This window comes from Motacilla alba, chromosome 5 (assembly GCF_015832195.1).
Source record: "Motacilla alba alba isolate MOTALB_02 chromosome 5, Motacilla_alba_V1.0_pri, whole genome shotgun sequence".
In the NCBI taxonomy this organism is placed as follows: domain Eukaryota; kingdom Metazoa; phylum Chordata; class Aves; order Passeriformes; family Motacillidae; genus Motacilla; species Motacilla alba.
Genome location: NC_052020.1, coordinates 37,235,346 through 37,255,986, shown reverse-complemented (window position 1 = coordinate 37,255,986; position 20,641 = coordinate 37,235,346). Strand labels below are relative to the sequence as shown.

At 47.8% G+C, this 20,641-nt stretch overlaps 2 protein-coding genes across 16 annotated transcripts in view; one reads left to right on the top strand and one right to left on the bottom strand.

Moving 5' to 3' along the window:
• RALGAPA1 (Ral GTPase activating protein catalytic subunit alpha 1) overlaps window positions 1-8,140 on the top strand; it is a 131,987-nt gene extending 123,847 nt beyond the window's left edge. For 7 of the 15 annotated variants that reach the window (XM_038139720.1, XM_038139719.1, XM_038139715.1 and 4 more), the window contains 2 exons: window positions 5,120-5,234; window positions 6,782-8,140. In XM_038139720.1, coding sequence (XP_037995648.1) covers window positions 5,120-5,234; window positions 6,782-6,878 — 212 coding nt within the window. In that variant the 3' untranslated portion in view covers window positions 6,879-8,140. Of the gene's footprint in view, window positions 1-4,861; window positions 4,865-5,119; window positions 5,235-6,781 lie in introns of all 15 variants that reach the window. The other 8 variants (XM_038139717.1, XM_038139728.1, XM_038139727.1 and 5 more) reach the window with 4 other exon arrangements.
• Window positions 7,420-11,635, bottom strand: INSM2 (INSM transcriptional repressor 2). Its single transcript, XM_038139273.1, has one exon. The coding sequence runs from the start codon at window positions 11,633-11,635 to the stop codon at window positions 10,235-10,237; it is 1,401 nt and encodes a 466-aa protein (XP_037995201.1). The 3' UTR covers window positions 7,420-10,234.
• Between the last annotated feature and the right edge of the window lie 9,006 nt (window positions 11,636-20,641).

The following is a 20,641-nucleotide window of genomic DNA, read 5'->3' as shown; positions in this document are numbered from 1 at the left end:
CTCCTGCAGACTGAGATAGGACAGTAGTTTGTAGGAATGGTAAGCTCTCTTAGCTCTGCCTCAGTCTCCACTAGTGGAAAGACTGGGAATTTAGCTAGTGGGTTTCACTGTTATTTGGCAGAGAGAAATAGGCTTACCTTACACTCATGGTTCCAGCTAGGTTCTGAAGAGCATTCTTCACTGGACATGGTCTTGGCTGCTGTTTTGCCATAAACTTAATCCTTTTTTGCTGTCTTCTTTCTCATGCCTCTTAGTTCCCTCTCTTCTACCCAGTTCTGGTCTTTAGACCATCTCTTCCTCTCCTTTTTGCCTTGCTTTGCAGCTGCTTTTGCAGCCTTTCTACATCTGCTTCTCGCTTCCTTTCCTCATTTCACAAAATTAGTGACAGACTTAATTGGCTTGATTCTAGCAAGGCTGCTGAGCATGATGGACAGGTTGGCCAGATTTGGACTGAAATATATGAGTGGCAAAGGGCACAAGCTGTACAACAATGATTGCCCTCTTTCCTGAAGGTCAGGTGGGACATGCTGAAGTATCTCAGAAGACCATCAAAATTTACCAACATGCACAAATTATTTTCTCCTATGGTCATTCACAGACATAGCACTTGGGGCAGTGCTGATCCAGACAACAAGGTGTGATAAAGCCAGAAGAACTGAGAGTAGTCTTACCATGCAGCACCCTTTCAGGCTTTTTCTTGGTGAATTTTTCACCTTTGAAAGTCAGAACTGATGTGCAAGATTAGTCATGGCAGTGCATATGTTCTCATACCTCCAGATTCCTCCATCTCACCTCACTTCTAATTTAGTTTGTGTGTAGTTAGGATTCCATTTTAGATTTAAATAGTTGATTTCTGAGTCAAATAACCAACATACTATCACTGGAAGATACTAAATTTTTCAAATGGACTTTGAAAATGTCGCATTTCAACTTTGTTGACCCACCTCCTTATTCAGAAGCAATTGAAATAGTTTTGCATTATGGCCCCAAAATATCATAGCTGATCAGGGTATGGTATTTGTCACTTGTCAAATCTAAGAGGAGAAAAATATGGATCACTTCCTGATGTTTTCTGCCTCTTAAAAATCCAAAGACATCTACTTTGTTTATTTTATAGCACTTTCTGACTTCACATCATTTGTCCATAAAGCCTTCATATATAACCCTAATTTTATATTTTGAATAAATAAATATTTTTTGTTGTGGTTTAAGGATGGTATTTTCCAATTCAGTGTTCCCACTGAAACCACTCCAAACCATATGCTGGTTGATCACTCCCCCTTCCCTCAGCGGGCTGGAGAGGAGAACTTGAGACATTAAAGGCACAGGTTGAGATAACAACAATTTACTGGAAACAGAAGTAAGATAAGAAAATGATCAGCAGCAACAACAACATCTTTACTAATGACAGAAGGTACAAGAAAGGCAAACAATTCACGTGGACACAGACACACCCCATCCCTAACAATATCCAACTGCTCCTTCTACCATGCTACACCGATCTGGAAGCGAGCCCTTCCCCCATCCCTGGAAAATGACACAGAGTTGCACAGAATAACCTATGTGTCCTGGCCATGCTGCCTTCTGGTTGCTGCAGAAATCAACCCTGTCCTGGCCAGAGCCAGGACATTTTCCGCCCCTTATTCTACACCATCTCCATCATGCCCAGATCCTGCACCTTCCGACTATGTACATATCTACATAAATATGAGTATCATTCCATAGTCAATGACCATGCCTCCAAGGTGTCTGTTGACTTCCTTTAGTCGATGACTGTGGGTTCAGTCCATCCTAGATATCTTCCAGGGCAGGAAGGCTGGTGTGCTGTCAGGTGGTTGCAAGCTGCACCAGGAGCTCACAGTTGGAGCAGTTCATAGTCATTGTCCGCGGTAGTTCTGGCATACAGCGGCATTCAGCAACCACTTTTATACAATTCAACATTACAGATTGTTCTAACCGAAAAATCAAATTCCCTGGAGGTACACATTGTATTTCCCTGTCCTGAGTGCACCCATGTCCTTGAGCAAAAACAATCCCATGGATGGGTTTGCCTTTGTTTGAGGCAGGATATATCCAAACTATCTTCCCTAACACATTTCTCATATGCTCCACAGGGACTTTATATCCTTTTGCAGTACACTGAGGTTTTGATTGGGCAGGGCGAGCAAGGTAGATCCTCTAGTGTTAACTAACCAGGGGGCCTGTGCTAAATGCAGATCCCAGTGTTGAAGGTCTCATCACCCATTGCTTTCAGTATGGTTTTTAGCAGTCCACTGTACCATTCCTGTTTGCCAGAGACTGGTGCAGGATAGGGAATATATTGTCTTTGAGGAATAGGGAATAGGTGTCTATGAGGATATTTTTGAAATTAGTCCCATTGTCCAACTCTGTTCTTTTGGGGGTGCTATGTCACCACATGAGCTGCTTTCCAGGATGGTGTTCTGGGCAGTGATGTGAGGCACAGGGTGCATCTCCAGCCATCCAGTGGTTGTCAGCACGTAGCGCTTGCCTAGGCAGATTTGTGGGAGGGCAATGTAATCAAGCTGCCAGGCCTCCTCACATTTTTATTTCAACCCTCGTCCCCCACACCAGAGAGGCTTTACCTATTTAGCCTGACTGACTGCAGTGCATGTTTCACAGTTCTGGATAACCTGGGATATAGTGTCCACTCCTCAGTCACAAGCCCATCTGGATGTTGCATCTCTTCCCTGATGGCCTCAGGTGTCACTGAACGAGGAGTGGCCTCTGCACTGACTCATGCATGGTGGCAAATGCTCTGTGGGTGTGGCTACAACAAGTGTAAAAAGCGTGCTTGGCAGTGCAGAAGGAAACCATCTGGGCCACTGACCTGTGGCAAGACATCACTGCCTGGGTAGAGAAGTTGGCTGTAAAAGTACATCATGTAGATGCACACACATCTTCTGTATTGCTCCTCTCTGGAGCTGCCACAGCATTCTCCTTGCAAATATTCTGTCATTTTATCAGGCTTGTGTAGGTGAACTGCCAAACCATTGGAGCAGAGAATTTCCCCAAAAACTGGCCCATTCTCTCCCATATTCTATGCCACTCATGACCATCCACCCTCAGGGCAGATCTCTGAATGACCTCCCTAGAAATCTCTGTCCTGACTCTATGGTGTAGACTGCACTGAAGAGATGTTGCAGACTTAGCAACAAAAATATGCTTTCCTTAACATCCAGCAGGAATTTAAAAATTTCAAAAGCTGTTTTAACAAGTCTGAAGGAGGAAAAGGAGGTGAAAAGCTGGGGAAAATCATTTTCCCCATTTCCCCCCACAGAGTGGATGTGATTATTGATGGGCCCCCAGAGCTAATGCCTGAGTAAGGATAGAAGGGAAACACTGAATACACATCCCAAATGACCTTCATTGCCCTTTATCTTACCATGTCATAAACTGATACTCCATAGTACAGCAACAAAGCAATCCTAATCCCTCTCCCTGCTCTGAAAAAGAGCACCATTATGAGCACGTAGTGGATATACAAAAACATGTACAGAGTTAGGTACCACACCCACATGAACGGACCAAGAAACACTGCAACCAGTAGGTCTGGACCTAATGCAACAAATGAAATCAGATTAGATCAAATTTGTTTTCAGCTCACTCTGGGCAGAGCTGTTGTTGTCTCAACCCTTTGTGCCTCACATTGGGCACCAAAGAAGGCTGTTGTGTTTTAGGAATGGTATTCTCCAATTCCATGTTCCCACTGTAACCATGTGCTGCTCTATCACTCCCCTTCTCCTCAGCAGGCTGGAGAGGAGAATTGGAGGCATAAAAGGTAAAGCTCAAGAGATAAGAACAATTTTTACTGGGAACAGCAATGAGATAAGAAAACATACAGTAACAACAACAGTGCTAATGACAGAGGGTACAAGAAAGAGAACAGTTTGATGTAGGAGGTGAACCCCCCCACAATAATACCCAACCACTCCCTCCACCACACTACACTGACCCAGAAGTGAGCCTTTCCCCAGAAAATGACACAAGAGTATAGAATAACCTCCAGGTCCTAGCCATCACCCCGTCCTGACCAGGACCAGGACAATGGTGGAGAGAGATAAAGATAATAGCATTTTATAGTGAAAATTTTAAAACTCTGAAGGGGAAGTAAAACCTGCAAAATTTTTATATACCATATTAATATCCACACATATGTATGAGCGTATGTATGTATGTATATATATGCTTATCTAAAACCCAAAGAAATTTAGTTACTAATTAATCTGTTAATTTCTGTCAGACTTTAAATCTATTTTAAGTGCTGTTGTTCTTCACTCTTCTGGTGTGATATGTTCAGATGTGAAAATCACTTTACATGACTTCTGTTCTTCAATAGCTCTAAGTTTCTTTTAAAAAATGTTGTTGTATGTGAATTTGTGCTTTTGTCCACAGGAAGTAGAAACAAAATTTTAAGCTACGACTAGAAAATACTTCAATTGAAATAATGGGGCAGACTGAGGCTTTCTTTATCCAACAACCCATGACAAAATTTCACACTAGGGTTTAACCCTTCAATGCAGACTAACTAGCTTAAAACTAGCTGCTTTTCCTTCTTTACATGATTTCAGGAGTCTCATGTTAAGCCTGGCTATAATTTTGACGTATTCAGACTGTGAAACAGCTGGAGAACAGAAGCCATATATCAAGTTGCCATTTGTTTTTCCTTATCAGTTGTGTGTATGTGTGTGAGTATTTACCTGTTTTCACCAATGTTAAGCAAGCATTTCAGACAGTGCTTAGGATGTATCTCAGTTGCTGTTAATAAGGTTGTTGGATCTGGATAATGTTATAGAATTCTTTTCTTTCTCTCTCCCTTCCTTTTTTTTCTTGTAATGCTTAGTTGGTAAGTATGATGCCGTATTTCAGAGCTGTTGCTTCATTGCACATAACTAACTCATCACTCTCTTTAACCTGTAGCATGAGCAGCAATTGCATAATGAAATTCGAAATTCCGTTTTCTGTGCTCATCTGTTAATACCCTTCAATCTCTGCGGTTCGTGTCTCATGTCTCACACCTGTTATCTTTTATCTTTTCTCCTCCCCCTTCCTCACTTCTTTCCACTCCTCCTTCCTCATCACTTCTTCATTCTCAACAAAGAAAGAAATGCTGTGATATTTCTTCTCCTTCCAAAACCTCCACTAGAAAGCATTGGCCACATCAAGGTAAAGGGCAAAGGCTTGAAACGGAAGGTCTTTCACGCTAGCTGTGAATGGTATGCTGTGCAAAACAACAACGGTTATTTTCTATTCTCTAATTTCCACCGTTTGAAATGCTTTAATTTCTTGTAAAATCAGAACAAGATAGAATTTCAGAAAATGCGAATGCATGTTTCCCTGCTTGCCTTTTTCTATAAGGCACAGTGAGTCAGGCATTATCATGCTTTTCCAGATTGTTTGGCAGTGAAGTACCTAGTTCATGAACAAAATTACTGTCACCAGCTGGGGAACAAATAACAGCCCTTTCTCTCCCCTGTCACTCTGATGGGTCGTGTCAGTTTGAAGATAGAAAGCACCGTGCTCTTGCTCTGGAGCAGGCAGGTGAGGTACCAGGCAAGAACAGCCAGATTGCTAAATACCACAGGTTTATGACAATCTTTTAAATTTGTTCCTAGATTTCTCACCTTAAGACCTCATTTGATTTTAGCAGAATCTTTTGAGATTAATGATGTCCAGTTTTGAATGATTTTTGCACCCTTTATATGTGAAATGTATACTGAGGCAGAGAGATCTTCAGTTCTGATTTTTGCATTATTATTTTAAAGAATTACCAGTAATAGCATGATGTGGAAGAAATAGCAAGTGATTTCTGGCTTACTGCAGTCCGCGGGGGTTTCCCCATTGACACCTGCAGGACCAGGCTTCTGTCTCTAAATTATATAGGTTAGAAGCCTTCAGAGGCAACTGTGGTAGTTGAGTTCAATCACACTGTCAGTGGCTGTAAATGGCTAATGCAAACGCAGTTTAGTTTTATGGATGGGAGTTCATAGTATTAATTTTCTATAGCATGGGAAGGAGAATGTAATTTTGATTTCCTATTTTCTCCTTTTCCTTTTGTACGTCTATGGAAGAGGATTTGGAGACAGGCTGTTTGTAGGAAAGAGCTCTGTCCCCTTGCAGTGAGGACTCTGGGGCCACTGGAGCTAATGAATTACATATCATTGTCTCAAATTCATCTTGTTCCTTTTACAAAGAAACGTTAACATATAGTGCATCCAGTTAGTACAATCTGTTCAAGCTTCTGCCTTGTGGGCCCTGTAGGAATTTGCCTTTTGAAGCACAAACCAAAGTTGGTATGGGAGAAGATGTTTTGCTCTCTCAGTTGGCCCCCAATTCACTCCACCTCTTCAGCAGCATTCCTAAGGCTCCCTTCATTTGCAATGAGCTGTTAACCTTCATGTTCTCATTAAAGACTGGATTCTTCTGGGTTGTGGTTGGACTAATGATTCCCCATCCCTGCGAGGGAATTGGAGCTGTTTGTTTTCCTGGTTAGCAGGAGAACATTGCCCACTTCAGTGCTGCCTCAATTGCTCAGAGCGAGGGGGTTCTGCAGTCCCATAGCCCATCATCTTTTCTGTAGGGGTGGATTTGTGGCAGTTGTTAATTCCATGAGCAATACGATCACCCACAGCTGATAAAGGGCTAGGAGATGCTGTGGCAGTGACAGCAGCACTGAAATTCCTGCCTGCCCCTTGCTAAGAGATCCCGTGCTGCGAGTGTGGAAGGCGGCACTGACGCGTCCGGTTCTTGCTGTCCTCTGCAGGCTTCTGCCCAGAGACTCAGCCGGGAGAAACTCCAGCAGCAGCAACAGCACAGGTGGATGGAACAGACTTAGCCTCTCCAATGTCTCCTCGGACTAGCAAGAGCCGCATGTCCATGAAACTGCGCCGCTCCTCTGGCTCAGCCAACAAGTCCTAAGTGGCAAGATGCCCGCAGCTTTCTAGTGAAGAGCACTGGCCACCCTTCCCGCAGCGACTCACCGCCTTTTGGGTTTTTTTACTGCTCACGCCGTTCATTCAAGGATAATGTCTCTCATGTGTGTGCACCCATGCCCTCCCTGCATAATCCTTTTCTGTACGTTTATTTTAAACAGTGACACTGGAATTTTACTTTAATAATTTAGCTTTGGGTTTTTTTTATCAAAGTCCAGCCCACCTTTTTTTTTCTTTGCAGTGCAGTTTGTACCCTGCACCTTTTACCTACTTGGATGATTATGGATGATTAACTTTGGGTTTTAACTCTGGTTGATCTTGAGTCAACATGGAATTGGAGACTGCAGTTGGATTACACTATATTTATTGTGCCCCATTGCAATTTTCTCTGTAACAAAGAAAGAAATATGTACAATTTGAAAATGAATGTACAATTTTAAATTGAAGTTGCATTTGTAAAGTCTTTGTCAGATGTCACAATGTTAATGCACAAGATGTGTACAGATTATTTATGTTGAGAATAAAATAGTTCAATGGCGTTTCAAGTATCACAGAATCCAAATGAAATAATTTGCTCATAGCACCCTTTCATCATAAAGCGATGTATAATTTCATAATTCTGCAGATAATCTATGCCAGAAAAAAAAATCACTGTCCTGAAATTCTATTTATGCTCGGCTTCCAAATATTTTTATAATGTTTGCTTTTCCAAGTGGTGTCAATAGTAAATGCCATTGAGTTTCATGAGTTTTAGCCATTACCATTATGCTGTTTCATCTAGATGTATATTCTTTCTTCTTACATTAAAAAAAAATAAAATAAAAACAAACACTTTCCTGATAGAAATTCATTGCTGTGATGATGGGTACTAGGGAAGAAAAGGGAACATGCTCCGGGAGCCTGGCCTGAAATGCTAATAATTTCAACCTTGTGAGCGCAGATTAGTACACGAGTTCCACCCACCCAGAGGTATTTTCCTACAGAAAATTAAATGCTCACATTTTGAGTCTAGTAAACAACAAAATGCTGTTAACAAAATGTAGCATGGCATCGGTACTAACTGCATGTGTAAATATATGGGCAACAATAAAAAAAGAAATTATGTATTGTCATTCATGTAGTATCTACGAATTTGTAATGGTTGAAGAGAAGACATGTTATTTAATAATCCAATAAAATTATTCTTACCACCTTTTGTATATTAGTTATTCACCTCACTGATTAGATTCTTAGTCCAATTTATAGCAGAACTGTGTATTACATGCACATGGAGCAGTTAAATGCAATACACAGCTTAGTTTTCCTTTGTATTAAAAAGTACACACAAGTTCTCAAGAATGCCCAACTGAAAACTTTTCCCCAGATCTCGTAAATACACTGCATGTAGCTCTGCAGGTAATACAAAGCATAGGCTGTTCCCTCTGGCAGGCTGGTTGTTCAAGTGCTAATTGTAGGAGCAGTTAATAATCATCACATTTGTGTGGTCTGGAGCCCTTCATCTTTGACTATACGAGGAGAGAAAGAGGAACCATGATTTAAAAAAACAAAAAAACTAGTGACTTTCTCCAGGGGCAAACTCATTTAATTGCATAAACAGGCTTTTTTACCTAAGTCTCGGTTGCCAACAAACGACAGAAAAATGCACAACTTAAATTAACATGCTTTATTTTTGGCATATTAGTGAGTTGCAAGTTTAGCCTCCTTTGTCAGAAAGCAAATCTTGGCTGCATCAGGTCATATTGTATTAATTCATTTGTCCAGATTCTGGAACTAAAATGACAAAGTCCATGAAGCACATTTAACATAAAGCACTTACCGCTTGCTTGCAGCCTTTGGGCATGATACATCTTTTGGTGTGTGTAGCAACATGTGAAACTACAGAAATAATTACTTTAGAGGATGCTAATCGAGAGATTGAAATATTTTGCATGCTCATGTCAGAGAGAGTGTTAGAACAAAGACTATGACTGGGATCAATTTTTGGTTCAGAAGTCTTCAGCTGACCCACTTTGCCCTGCTGAATTCAAGAAAGGCATGAGCTTTCTTTTAAATGTTTTATTGAATTTTCTTGCCCTTATTTTTGGCCTCATCTACTATCACATTTAGAAACAAGCACTCACGGAAAAAAATAAATAAGTAAATAAATAAACAAACAAACAAACAAATACTGGCTGAAGTGTCCGTAGCTGGTAAATTCAACAGCATTTCAAAGCATTTGGCCAGAGCTCTGTCAAAGCCAGGGATCACACACGGCGGGTTGCTTTGCTAAAGGTAGGTGTCGTTAGGGAGAATGAAGGTAGCCTATCACCTGCGCTTTAGCAACATGTCTAAAGACTGCTTCATGTCCTAATTTCAGCTGTTCACAAGACTCAGAGGAGCTCACATCAAAAGCGCAGCTCACAGGGGAGAGAGGTCGGAGGCAGCCTGAAAAGGTGAGCCGCACACGGTGCTTTCCGCCTGCCTGCGATGCAGGAGCCAGCCGGGCCACACGCTGCCCACCCAGCCTGGTGAGACCGAACTGCCCTTCTGGCCACTGACCGTGCCGCACTCACGGAGCCGAGCAGCTTTGGGAACGGGCAGCTGCCAGAGACGCGTGTTTTGCCTACCACACAGTTGCTAGAGTACAGAGACAGAGTAAGCAGGAGATGCGTACTTAGCTATAGAAGATCAACACCTCGTATTTCAATTAAGCAGACAGCACGATCAATTTCCCATACGTTTTGCTAGCTATTATGTGACTTGACACTGACTTAATATGAACATTTACCTTCTCAGCTACCTTAGTACAGAGTACACCACGAATGTTGAACCTCGGGGGCTAAGGCTATGAAAACAAGGTCGCTAGATCAGGCTCCTGTTCTCACGAAAAATAATTCCTCTCTTTAGATACCCTATATACAGCCGTACTTCTCTCCGTCGTTACGGAAGATACTGGCGGTGCTGGCGGTGGGCCGCAACCCGACGCCTCGGCACTGCCCGCCTCCCGGCAGATGCTGGCGGGGCTCCTCGCCTGTTGCCGCCGGCCCGGGGCCGTGCCCCGGCCGCCCCGATAGCTGGGGCGCTGCGCGGCGCTCCCTGCACTGCGGGGCTCGGCGTGAGCGCTGCCGGCAGCGCGGCCCGTGGGCCGAGGCGCGCGTCGCTACCCACCGGCCGGGAGCCACCGGGCGGCTCCTCCGACGTCGTAGCCGTGAAGAGCCGCGACTTTCCATAGGAATTACAGCGTGGCCGGGGCTCGCTCGGCTAGCCCGGGCTCTCGGAGCAGTCCCATCGGGGCGGCGGCGGGCCTAGCAGCCCGGCCGGACGGGCACCTGGAGCAGCAGGACCTGCCTGCTCTCCGGCGGGTGGCACTTGCTGGCGTGCCGCGCCAGCCCGGGCGCGCTGAAGAAGGTGGCGGGGCAGTGTTTGCAGGGGAAGCCCTGCCGCTCCCCGCCCGCCGCGCCGCTCTCGGGGACCCCGGCGGGCGGCGGCGGCGGCGGCAGCAGCAGCTCCTCCCGCACGGCGTGCCACAGCCGGTGCTTGTCCCTGATGTCCGCCGAGGGGAAGCGAGCGCCGCACAGGTGGCAGGCGAAGGTGAGGGGCCCGCGCTCCGGCGGGCCGAAGGCGGCGGGCCGCGCTGCCCCGTGGGTGCCCAGGTGCTTGCGGAGGTAAGCCTGCCGCCGGAACCGCTTTTGGCAGCAGGGGCAGGCGAACGCCTCGCCGCCGGAGCCGCCGCCCGGACCGGGAGCGCCGCCGTGAGCTGGGCCGGGGCCGGAGCCGAGGGCGGCCGGGGCGCCGCCGGCGCTGTCCGCGCCGCCGCGGTGCTGACGGGTCCCCGGCGGTGGCTGGGGCGCGGCGGGGCCGCGGGGCCGCCGCTCGGGGCTGTTCTCCTTGCCCGGCGGGGCGGAGGCGGCGCCTTCGGCGCTGGGGCCGGGACGCGGTTTGTGCCAGCGGCGGTGCGAGGCCAGGTTGGCGGGACAGCTGAAGATCTTGTGGCACTCAGGGCAGCGGTATTCGACGCGCACGATGCGGGAGCAGCGGTGCTGGGCCAGCGCCAGCGGGTCCGCGTACTGCTCTTTGCACAGCTGGCAGATGAACTCGCCCAGCGGCGTGCGCCCCGCCGGCGGCCCCGGCCGGCCCTCGGGCCCCTCCTCTTTGATGCGCAGCCCCAGCACGGGCGAGGTGGTCACCTCGTCGGCGAAGCTCAGCTTCCGCGTGGCCTTGCCCTTCTTGGCCGGCGCCTTGGCCCGGGACGGCCGCTTCAGCGCGGGCACCGACGGCAGCGGCGGGGCGGGCAGCGGCGTGCGCGGCTGCAGCAGCAGCTTCTCGGCGGGCGGGAAGGAGGCGGCCAGGGGGAAGGACTCGGCGGAGGCGGGGGAGCTGAGGCACCGCTCGAACAGAGCCGCCCGCGGCCCCGCCGCGCTGCACGGCCCCGCCGCCCCCCAGGCTGCCGGAGCCTCCGGCGGGGCGATCCCGGGGCCGCTGCAGCCGCCGCCGGGGGGCCACGTCGCGGGACAAGCGGCGACGGCTCCCTCCTCCTCCTCGCCCTTCTCCTCCTCCGCTCCCTGTCTAGCGGCTGGGCCGTCCCCGCCGGCGGGCGGCGGCGGCGGGGTGGGCGGAGGGTCCCGGTCAGGGTCCCGCTCCCGCGGGCGCGCCCGGTAGGAGCCGCCGGGTCTCCGGCTGCGCTTGACGAGGAAGCCGCGCGGCATCGCGGGGCGGTGCGGGGCAGCGGGAGCGCGGCACGCTCAGCCCGCCCGGCCTTTATACCCCCGGCGCCCGCTCCCGCCCGGGCGTCATCCTCCCTCCGGCGGCGGCGGCCAATGAGGAGTTGGGGCCGGCGCTGGCGGCGGGGGGCGGCGGCGGCCGGAGCGGGCCGGGGCTGCCGCCGCCGGGGCGGGCGCGCTCGGACTGCGGGGACGGGCGGGGTGTCTCGGGGAGCGCATCCCGGCGCCCTGCGAGACTGAGTGAGGCGTGGGGCCGGAACGCCTCCGTGGTGGGAGAGACCCCGAGCTGGGTCACGGGCGCTGCCGCCTCGGCCGAGAGGCCGGACGGGGCTCGAGCGGGAGCTGTCGTGGGTGCTCGTGCCGGTGCCTTCATCCGCTGCCGGGGCCGCACGGAGCGCCCCGCACATCCTTCCGCTGAAGCGAGGCAGAGCTGGGAACTGGCTCCGTCCTTCTGCACAGCCACATCAGGAGTTTTCCCAGAAGTAGCCAGAAAGCCCCGGTATTGCGGTGAGCTCCCTGTGCAAGACCTGGGCTGCCGGGCTGCCACTGCCGCGTAAAATGCTAAATCACGGCTCTGCGTAGTGGCCATGACTGGCCCCTTGGCAGCCTCACCCGCGGGCAGCCTCCCGAGCTCAGGGGAGGCGAGGCTGAGGTGTGGTACAGCAAACCGCAAAAGCGCCCGAACCTCCCCCATCCCGCCCCGATGCAACTCCCGGCCCGAACGCGGGTGCCGTGAACCTGGTGGCAGCTGGTGCGCCCCTGGAGCAAGGCAGGAGCCGTGTTTGCTAAAGCACCGATCGCCTCTTTAGATGAATCAAGCGCACGGGCAGCGGGGTCTCAGCAGCCCCTCCGGCCCCTCCGCGCGGTACCAGCATCTCCTATTGGACCGCCCATGTCCCCGAGCCGGGGTTTGGCGGCAGGACGGCGCTGTGCCACCCGCAGACCGGCTGCCCGCAGTATACACGAGATGGCGTGCCATTGGAAATGACCGCACCGGAGCCTCGCTCCCTCCCTGGCCAGGGAGAGACAGCCCTTGCCAGGGCAGGACTCACTCTGCTGGAAGCATCGCCTAGCCGGAGGAAGTAGAGAGCACCAGGAGAAAGGGAGGAACAGCACCTCTGGTTCGAGGGGCTCTCCAGAAGTGGAACAAAGATGTGAAGCCTTTATGCAAGACCAGAATTCCTCCCACCTGCTCAAAACACTCTCTCAAACCATTTCTCTCTGTAAGTGCTTCAATTATATTTACTTAGCAAAGTCTTAATCATGTTTTACACAACTCTCCCATATTCCTCCACTGTCATGGTTGCGCAGAATCTCAGATTAGATTATATACTCCACGGGCTAGAGATCACCCTTTGTTAGTACAAACCACTGTAACTGGGACCAATGAGCCATGCTTTCATGCAGTTAGGTCACTCCACTGACTGGCTGCCTGATTTTTACCCAAAATTTTTTTACCCTTGTAGCTGGACTTCCCAGCTTCATTTCTCACTGAATAACTGGATCTCTGGTTACAGATCCACTGTTCCTCCACGCAATATGTAAACAGTTCTTTCAGTTTCCCCTTGTAAACAATAGTCCCATTAACATTTCATTTGCTTTTGTCACATTGCAAAAATAGTCTGTGGTTGGAATATCCAGTTCTGGAATGTCCAGTTCAGTTTCCAGTCCTAAGAGGTGAGGAATCCAGCAGTGCCTTTTCCAGCACAGGAGTAGCTGGAGGTAGAGTACCAGTTGGAACGAACACGTATTGAGCGATTACTGAAACTCCAAACATTTTTCCAGTAAAAGCTGTAGATTGGAGTTGCATCAGGGAATTTCTCCAGGCCCCCAGCGTCATCATCTGACATGGCCCAGACACCATGGGAAGGCTTGGGGAGTAACCTACAGTCACAGATGTGGAATTGCTGCTTGACCCCCCCGGCTGATGTCCCTCCTGAGGTGCTCCTTGGCTCTTCCCTGCAATCTGGTGCCCGTCTGTGCCTCCCCCTTGCTCACAGTGCCCTCCACCACAGCCCTCTTGTATCTTTCTAAACTTGCCTCCAGTTTATGATCAGTTTTTAAGGTGGGACCCAAAACTGTAGCACCCATCACTCCACCTTGCTCTTGCTGCAGCACGTGCCAATGCCCACAGATGTCTGACAAATGCACCAGCAAAATTGCTTGGGGATTCAAGCTGGTTCAGCCACCTTGTGACTTATTTCTCTCAATAAATATGCTGGTTTCCCCAGGCTGTCTCTGCCCCAGTACAAACTCCCAGTGCCCTGGCTCCCACTTGGAAGGGTCACAATTATTCTGTGATTACAGATTATTTCCCCTCCCACATTTACAAGAGAATGTAACCATAGTGACTGGCATTACACCCAACTCTCACAGTTCCTAAGCTTTCCAAACTGTTATATGGGTTTATCTTCTTGCCATCCTCCTTTACTCCTACCAAAAGTTTTACAGTTAGAAAATTCAGATAATTATTAATAGTAGTTTACATTGTTGTGGACACACTTCCAAATCCTGTGTAAATTTGCTGGATTTCTATTTTTTCACTGTCTTACTACGTTTCATTAGTCCCATCACCTAGCTGAGAATGCAGCACTACACCCTCCTGAACATGCTACTACAGGGAAGATTTATTTAAGGTCAAAACTTTTCTAAGCAAGGAGCTGAATGATGCTATTGCCCCTGTCCTTACACTGTGCTCCCTACAGTCTGCTAAAATCAGGTTGGCCTTGATTAAACACATTGGCTGCTTGCACGAGAGTCATCCTTACGTGATCTGAGATTAACCAAAGAGTTAATCCCACAGTAAATAGGAAATCAAACTTCTAGTGGGAAAATGCAGTAGCTAGCGGGAAACTGGCAGGGTGAAAACAGGAGGAACCAGTTCCTCGTCTTGCATCCTTTGCTTCCTCAGTCCATTCCCTGGTTGAGAGTGAATGCTGGTGTGCTAGGGAATGGAAACAAGAGTAGTACAGCACTGCTCTGCCTCCCTTTTCACCAAAGTTTCTCATTTTGTGTGAGAGGACTTTTAGCCTTGTTCATAACTGTGCTGCTAACACAAGCCTGAGGGACCCATTCAAGCCTTGCCAAGATTCAGCAATCAGACTCAGTGATGGCTGGGCCAACCTCTTGGGCACCTTCCAAAGTGAAGACAATCTTCAGATTTCTCCTGATACCTTTCCCTGTTACTGCCTTCTTTTCGGGACATGGTTTAGTGGCTGGCTTGTCAGCGCTGGGTTAATGGTTGAACTCTTAAAGGTCTTTTTCAACCTAATCAATTCCATGACTGTATGACTCTGGAGGATGCTCCATCTGATTGCCCAGGGTGCTCCAGATTTTGGCACTAGAAGCTCATCATCCAGATCCTTGTACATCCCAGCTGTCTGGAGACTCTCATCTCTGGCTGTGCAGTAGGGATACCATTGCTTTCAGCCCCAGCCATGTCTCCAGCAGCTCCAGGACACCTGTGCAGACGCTGAAGAAGAGGTCTAGACCTCCATGGTCCACAAATTAAATATTGTCAAGTAAGTGGGCAGCTGCATTTATATTTCTGAACAGTCTTGGGGCATAAACAGCAAGAGGAATGTATGACAGAAATGCCAGCTGGCAGAGAGAAGGTCTTAAGTGAAGTCTGGTTCCCAGAGAAAACCCTAAAAACTCTTCTGGGGGCTGAGGGGACAGAAAGAAAAAGAGAAATTCCTTTTGCCACTCAGTAAAAGAAAAAATAACCACAACTTTAAAAATAAGAGTTAAAAATAAGCAAAGGATTAAAGAACATTTCTCTCCTTCATGTTTCCCCTCCCCACCACAAAAAAAAATTGTTGTGGTTGAGTTTTTTATATTGCAGGATTTCAAATAAAGTTGACTTTTAAATCTTGCCCTGACATCTGGTTTGTAATTAATGGAGCAGTAAATAGGAGGGAGACAGAAGCTGCCTCAGAAGCCTGTCCTTGATACATGACTCTCCAGCAGTATAGCTAGATGAGCGATACCACCCCCAGGCTCCAGCACTTAAACAAAATCCAGGCTGGTTTTGGTGGCAACACGAGCCATTTCATCTTCCTCCTAGAACAGGGCTGCCAATTATCCTGCCGAGGTTGGGGATTTGATGCTGGTGACAGACATTGAAGGAAATATCTGCATTATGAGGATATGGATTGTCTAATATAACTGACTTTGCTAGTATCTTAATTGTGTTTTGTTTTACCTGAGGACAATCTGCTTCAAGAGGAAAATGATGCTAACAGCTGCTACATTTTCTTCATTGATCAAATATTAACAAAATCTTTCCATAAGGGAAGGTAGAAAACACTGTTCTGTGAAGGTACTTGGGTTAGAGGGATTTGAAGGATTTTGAAGACACTGTGAAAACATTTAACCTTCCTCTTTTCCCACAAATGAAGTGATGCTGTGAGGTGGTCCCATCACTTCACCCCTCACTAAGGTGATACTGGGAGGACAGTGATGCCATGGCTCCTGTCCGTACTGCACAAGTGAGCAGCTGCAAAAGGGCCAAAGGAGCAATCTCACCTTTTGGTTCTTCCCCACCTCCATGTGCATTAGCCATTGCAGGAAAACTAGGTCCTCTCCAGGGAGCAGACTGATGTTCCCAAACTTATAAAAGTTATAGGACACTCGATGGGGCCGTAAATGGGACTTCATTACAGATTTCATCTGGATTTCAGCTCATACCCCACAGGCTGAAGCCATTTGCCGTTGGCCAAATTTGCCTCCGGAGCTATTAATTGATCTTGCCATGTCATAAATAGGAAGATTTGGCTCCCTTTGGCATGAGATTCTCAGCAGTCTATTCCCTACAAACATCACTATATGCTGCAGCTCACTGAAAAAAAGATCTCCCAATACAGAAGACCATGGTTATCAATTATATGGATATCAGCAGTGGCTTTCAGGGAGGCTGACCCCAGCTGGGCTCGGTGCAGGCATGTGTGCAGACAGGTGGATGGTTCTGTGTGCAGAGAGAGCAACAACTGAAGAGACCAGAAGCCAAGGCAGCAGGAGAGCGGGAGAAATGAAGTGTCTGAAACTCCACGCCTGCCTCCAGTAAAGGGAAACTCCACGCCTGCCTCCAGTAAAGTTTAGGCAGGACAGAGAAACATGCTGGTTGCCTAATTTCCCAAAAAGGCTCAATCTAGGAGGCTTTCAGAGAGCAGCGATCAGGAGCAGATGAATCACAGCCACAAATACTTGATTCTGTTATGGTCACACTTCATCCTGCTCTTGTGCTGGCACCGGAGTGTATTCAGTTCTGCAGGCATGTGGTGCAGGGAGCTGAGCCCACAGGGAAATATTTCTATTTTTTCTTTCCCCCCCAGTCCCAATAATTCTTTCATGCTCCTGTTCTAAGGCCAACTCATTTAATAACATTTCTCTGACTCTGAGGTACAACAGGTAATTCCCCAGGGCTGTTGCCCAAGACCTTCCTGCCACCCCTACTCCATGATACCCTCTCTTTTTCTCCCTCCATGTTCTTCAGGTCACACCAAATTCCCAGGTCCTTTTCCTGGCAGAACTGGACACACTTCCTGACAGAAGTATGCTACTGCATCTTTGCTTGCCTATGCAAAGGAACGGCAGGATTTATCGTGGAATAAAGTGCAGGTATGGCCTGGCCACTGCAAAGCAGCTGGCAGTGCAGGAGCCACCACTGCCAGCAGCAGTTGCTAAGGGGCAGATGGAGCATGGGAGATGCTGATAAGGAAAACCAGTGGCAGGGGTTTGGAGAAGACAAGCAAATCAACATGGAAAGCTGGCTAGAAAGAGCTGCGCAGAGCAGCACCCAGAAGGAACAAGATGGAAAATTGCATTACAAGGAAATAAACCACATGTGAGCCGGGTGCCTGCATCTCAGAAAAGTAACGAGGAGGATGACAGCTCCCAAAAGGAAATAGTGATTCATCCCTTTGCAGGGAATGTGACAGAGGAGGGCAAAGGAAAGGCGGCACCGTGCCAGAGGGCTGCTGCTCTTTTCTGACAATGCACCTCCAGTTTCTGAGCCCATCCACCTTGTTCTTTCACAGATGAGACCTGGCAAATGCCCATCGTGCCAGAAGCTTCAGAGAGGCAAGGTTGTAGTGCCAGCTCTTGGCAGGTGTGTGAGGATGGAGACTTTCTTTTTTTTGTGGGTGAACATCCATGTGCAACCCTGAAGGGCAATGGCAAAATGCTCTGCTGGCTGATGAGGCAGGAAAAGGGAAGATGCACCTGTGGTTCAGGAGGATCTAAAACCAAAGCTCCTCTTCAGCTTCCCTCCCCTCTCCAGGTGCCAGTGCCTGCATAGAAGGCCAGGGCAGTGGCCACTGGAGAATGTCTCCAGCAGAACCCAGGGGAAAAGCAGCACCAAGCCAAAATCATCATGCTTATATCTCATTTTGAAAAATTTTGAAAGTATTTTTTCCTCTTAGGACTTAGCCTTTTTTACTTCAAAGCCAGGAGAGGGGACTCAAAACCAGCATCATGCTCCAAGTACCGCTAATATAATGATCCCTAGCAGCTGCCATGCAGGATTCTCCACTTACATTTGTTTTGCTTCTTTTGTGACATTTAATCAAAGTCTTGCTATCCTAAATATTAATTAAAGTGCTTGGAGACAAGGCCTAAATTTCATTTTGCCTCCCAAGTTCACCAGCTTCATCCTCCTCCTCCTCCTCCTCCAAATATGTTTTGCTATAAATTACTGGCACTGTTTCTGTTGATAGTCAACATAATCAAACATTTGTAAGCATGCTGTCTCTTCAATCTGTTCAGTTGATGCACTTTACCTGATCTTTCATTAAAGTAATCAAAACACTTGCTGTGCCACGTCTAATGAATGTTGCATGTATGATTAAGTACTTTCATTCATATTGCAAGTTTGATTTAATGTAATCTGCCTTTCAGACAGCCATTAGCCTAGCTCCTGCGTGAATTCGATTAATTGGCTGAATTCTTCCAGATGTCCTTTAAGTATTACAGGAATTTCTATGTAAAAACAGCAGGGACCATCTAGCAGAGAAGCAAACAATGATACGTTATATTGCTGCCATGACTTACAAAAAGCTGGATTCATTTTCATTAATAAAACATCTGTACTGCTGCACAGCTATGCATCAAGATGCATTTATTTTATATGTTTATTTCTCTTATGACTATAAATAGAGAGTTAAACAGAAGCACGGTATGTTCAGTTGGAAGATACACAAACAGAACTGTATCAGAAATGAAAATCAAAATACAGAATGTCAGAGTTAGGACTTACAAAACAAGCATTATGTGTTGGAACAAACATGGCAGCAGCTCCTATGGATATCTTAGGATAAAGGCATGATATCTTAGAGCATGATGAATTTGAAAGCAGTTGGTTCCTGGGTTGAAATGTCCCATGTCTGGTTTATGTTTATATGGCTAATTGTACCTTTAAGTGGGAGGGAAAAAATGCAGTTTGGCATTTTTAAATGGCATGCAGTAAAGAGAAAATGTGTCATTAAAATAAACAGTTTTTCTTAGTTCTCAAAAATGAAAATTGGTTTGTTGTTTTGTTGGGGTTTTTTTCCCCCACAAAGTTACACTTCAGAAAGGAATCACTTTTTCCTAAAAAGCAAAGTCCCCAAAAGCCAGTTTGTGTTTCAGTGCCCACTGGACCCAGCCTGCACAGTACATGGCGCTGTTTCAGAGCATGGGGAGGATGCTCCACAACTCAGAGTAGCTGCCTTCACTTTCTGCTGATCTTGCTAGATCTGTTAGCACCTTTTGGAGAAGGATAGAAGGATGTGAGATCTCAGAACCTTCTTGCCCATTTGTCCTCTCTCCCCCTGCCTATCCTTCTCATCCTTGGGACTGAGCCCATGGGGCAGACTGGAGAAGTCTGGCAGGAGTTTGACGCCGACCCTGCGGCCCTGAGCTCAGCACAGCTTAATTTTCCTGAATGTGTGGCACTACTCATCCAAGTCAGAGAGCTGCAGGGCTCTGCCTGTCACCACTCGGTTTTACTGGGCTCTGCCAAGTCAAGAACTGAGGAAGGGAGAGGAGCGGCAGCACTGCAGCAGTGTTGCAGCTCTCCCCAGCAGTGCTCCATCAAGTGGGTCCGTCTCACCTGGGGAACAGCCAGGTCACATTCTTCCCTCTCCTCCCTGCTCCCCCTTTCCCAGCTGCTGCACAGCCCTATAAGTGTGTTTGGTCCTTGAGTTACCTCTCCTGTGCCAGGCAAATTATTGCCACTTTGCTCCACGTGACTTTACTGACTGCCCTGTCAAAATGAGCAGGAGCTTGTACTAGCCAGTTGATTTTCAAGGGCTGTTTTAATAGAGGATGGATTTACAGGAAACTTCTGAAATAATATTGTTCAGCAAAACTTAGGTGGTACAATGAAAGGGATTGAGACTTGCTAAACTGTATCTCCTTTACTTTTCCCAGCATAGTCGCTGCCCGGGTCAACTTGCCAGCTTGCTTCTTTGTGTACACATTCTCCTCTGCTTTCACTTCTTTCTCTGTCTCTTGCTTTTCTTCCTATGTTGTCTATTATCCTCCTACCCACAAAAATTCTGTACTTATATTAATTATATTATATCATCAATATTATCTATATCCTACCATGAAAAACATATAAGACCAATTTTCTACCGGAGCTGTGCTGTGACACTTTGCTCCAGTTCCCACATAACCCCATGAAAGCCTGGCCCTGCTGTACCGTGCCTAAATCGTTACAATAACCCATTGCAAGGGTCTCCTGCCCATGAGAGGGAAAGCAAAGCACAGAGAGCTGATTGATTCCCTTGATCTCTGTTCCAGAGGGATTTTCCTAGCAGGGAGAGCAGTGGGTTGGCTGGAGAAGGGGAGTGAGTGGTGAGCAGGGGGTGAGGCAGGCTTTCCTCGGCGAGCCGCAGGAGCCTCAGCAGCAGCGGCAGAAGCACTTTCCCCTTTGAGACATATCAGAATCCTGACTCTCAGTGCAACAAAAACAGTTTCTAGATTTTTGCAGAGAAGAAAATGGTGTAA

Bases quoted from the DNA above. Each gene is read 5' to 3' on its own strand.
- INSM2 (XM_038139273.1), bottom strand. From the start codon at position 11,635: ATGCCGCGCGGCTTCCTCGTCAAGCGCAGCCGGAGACCCGGCGGCTCC.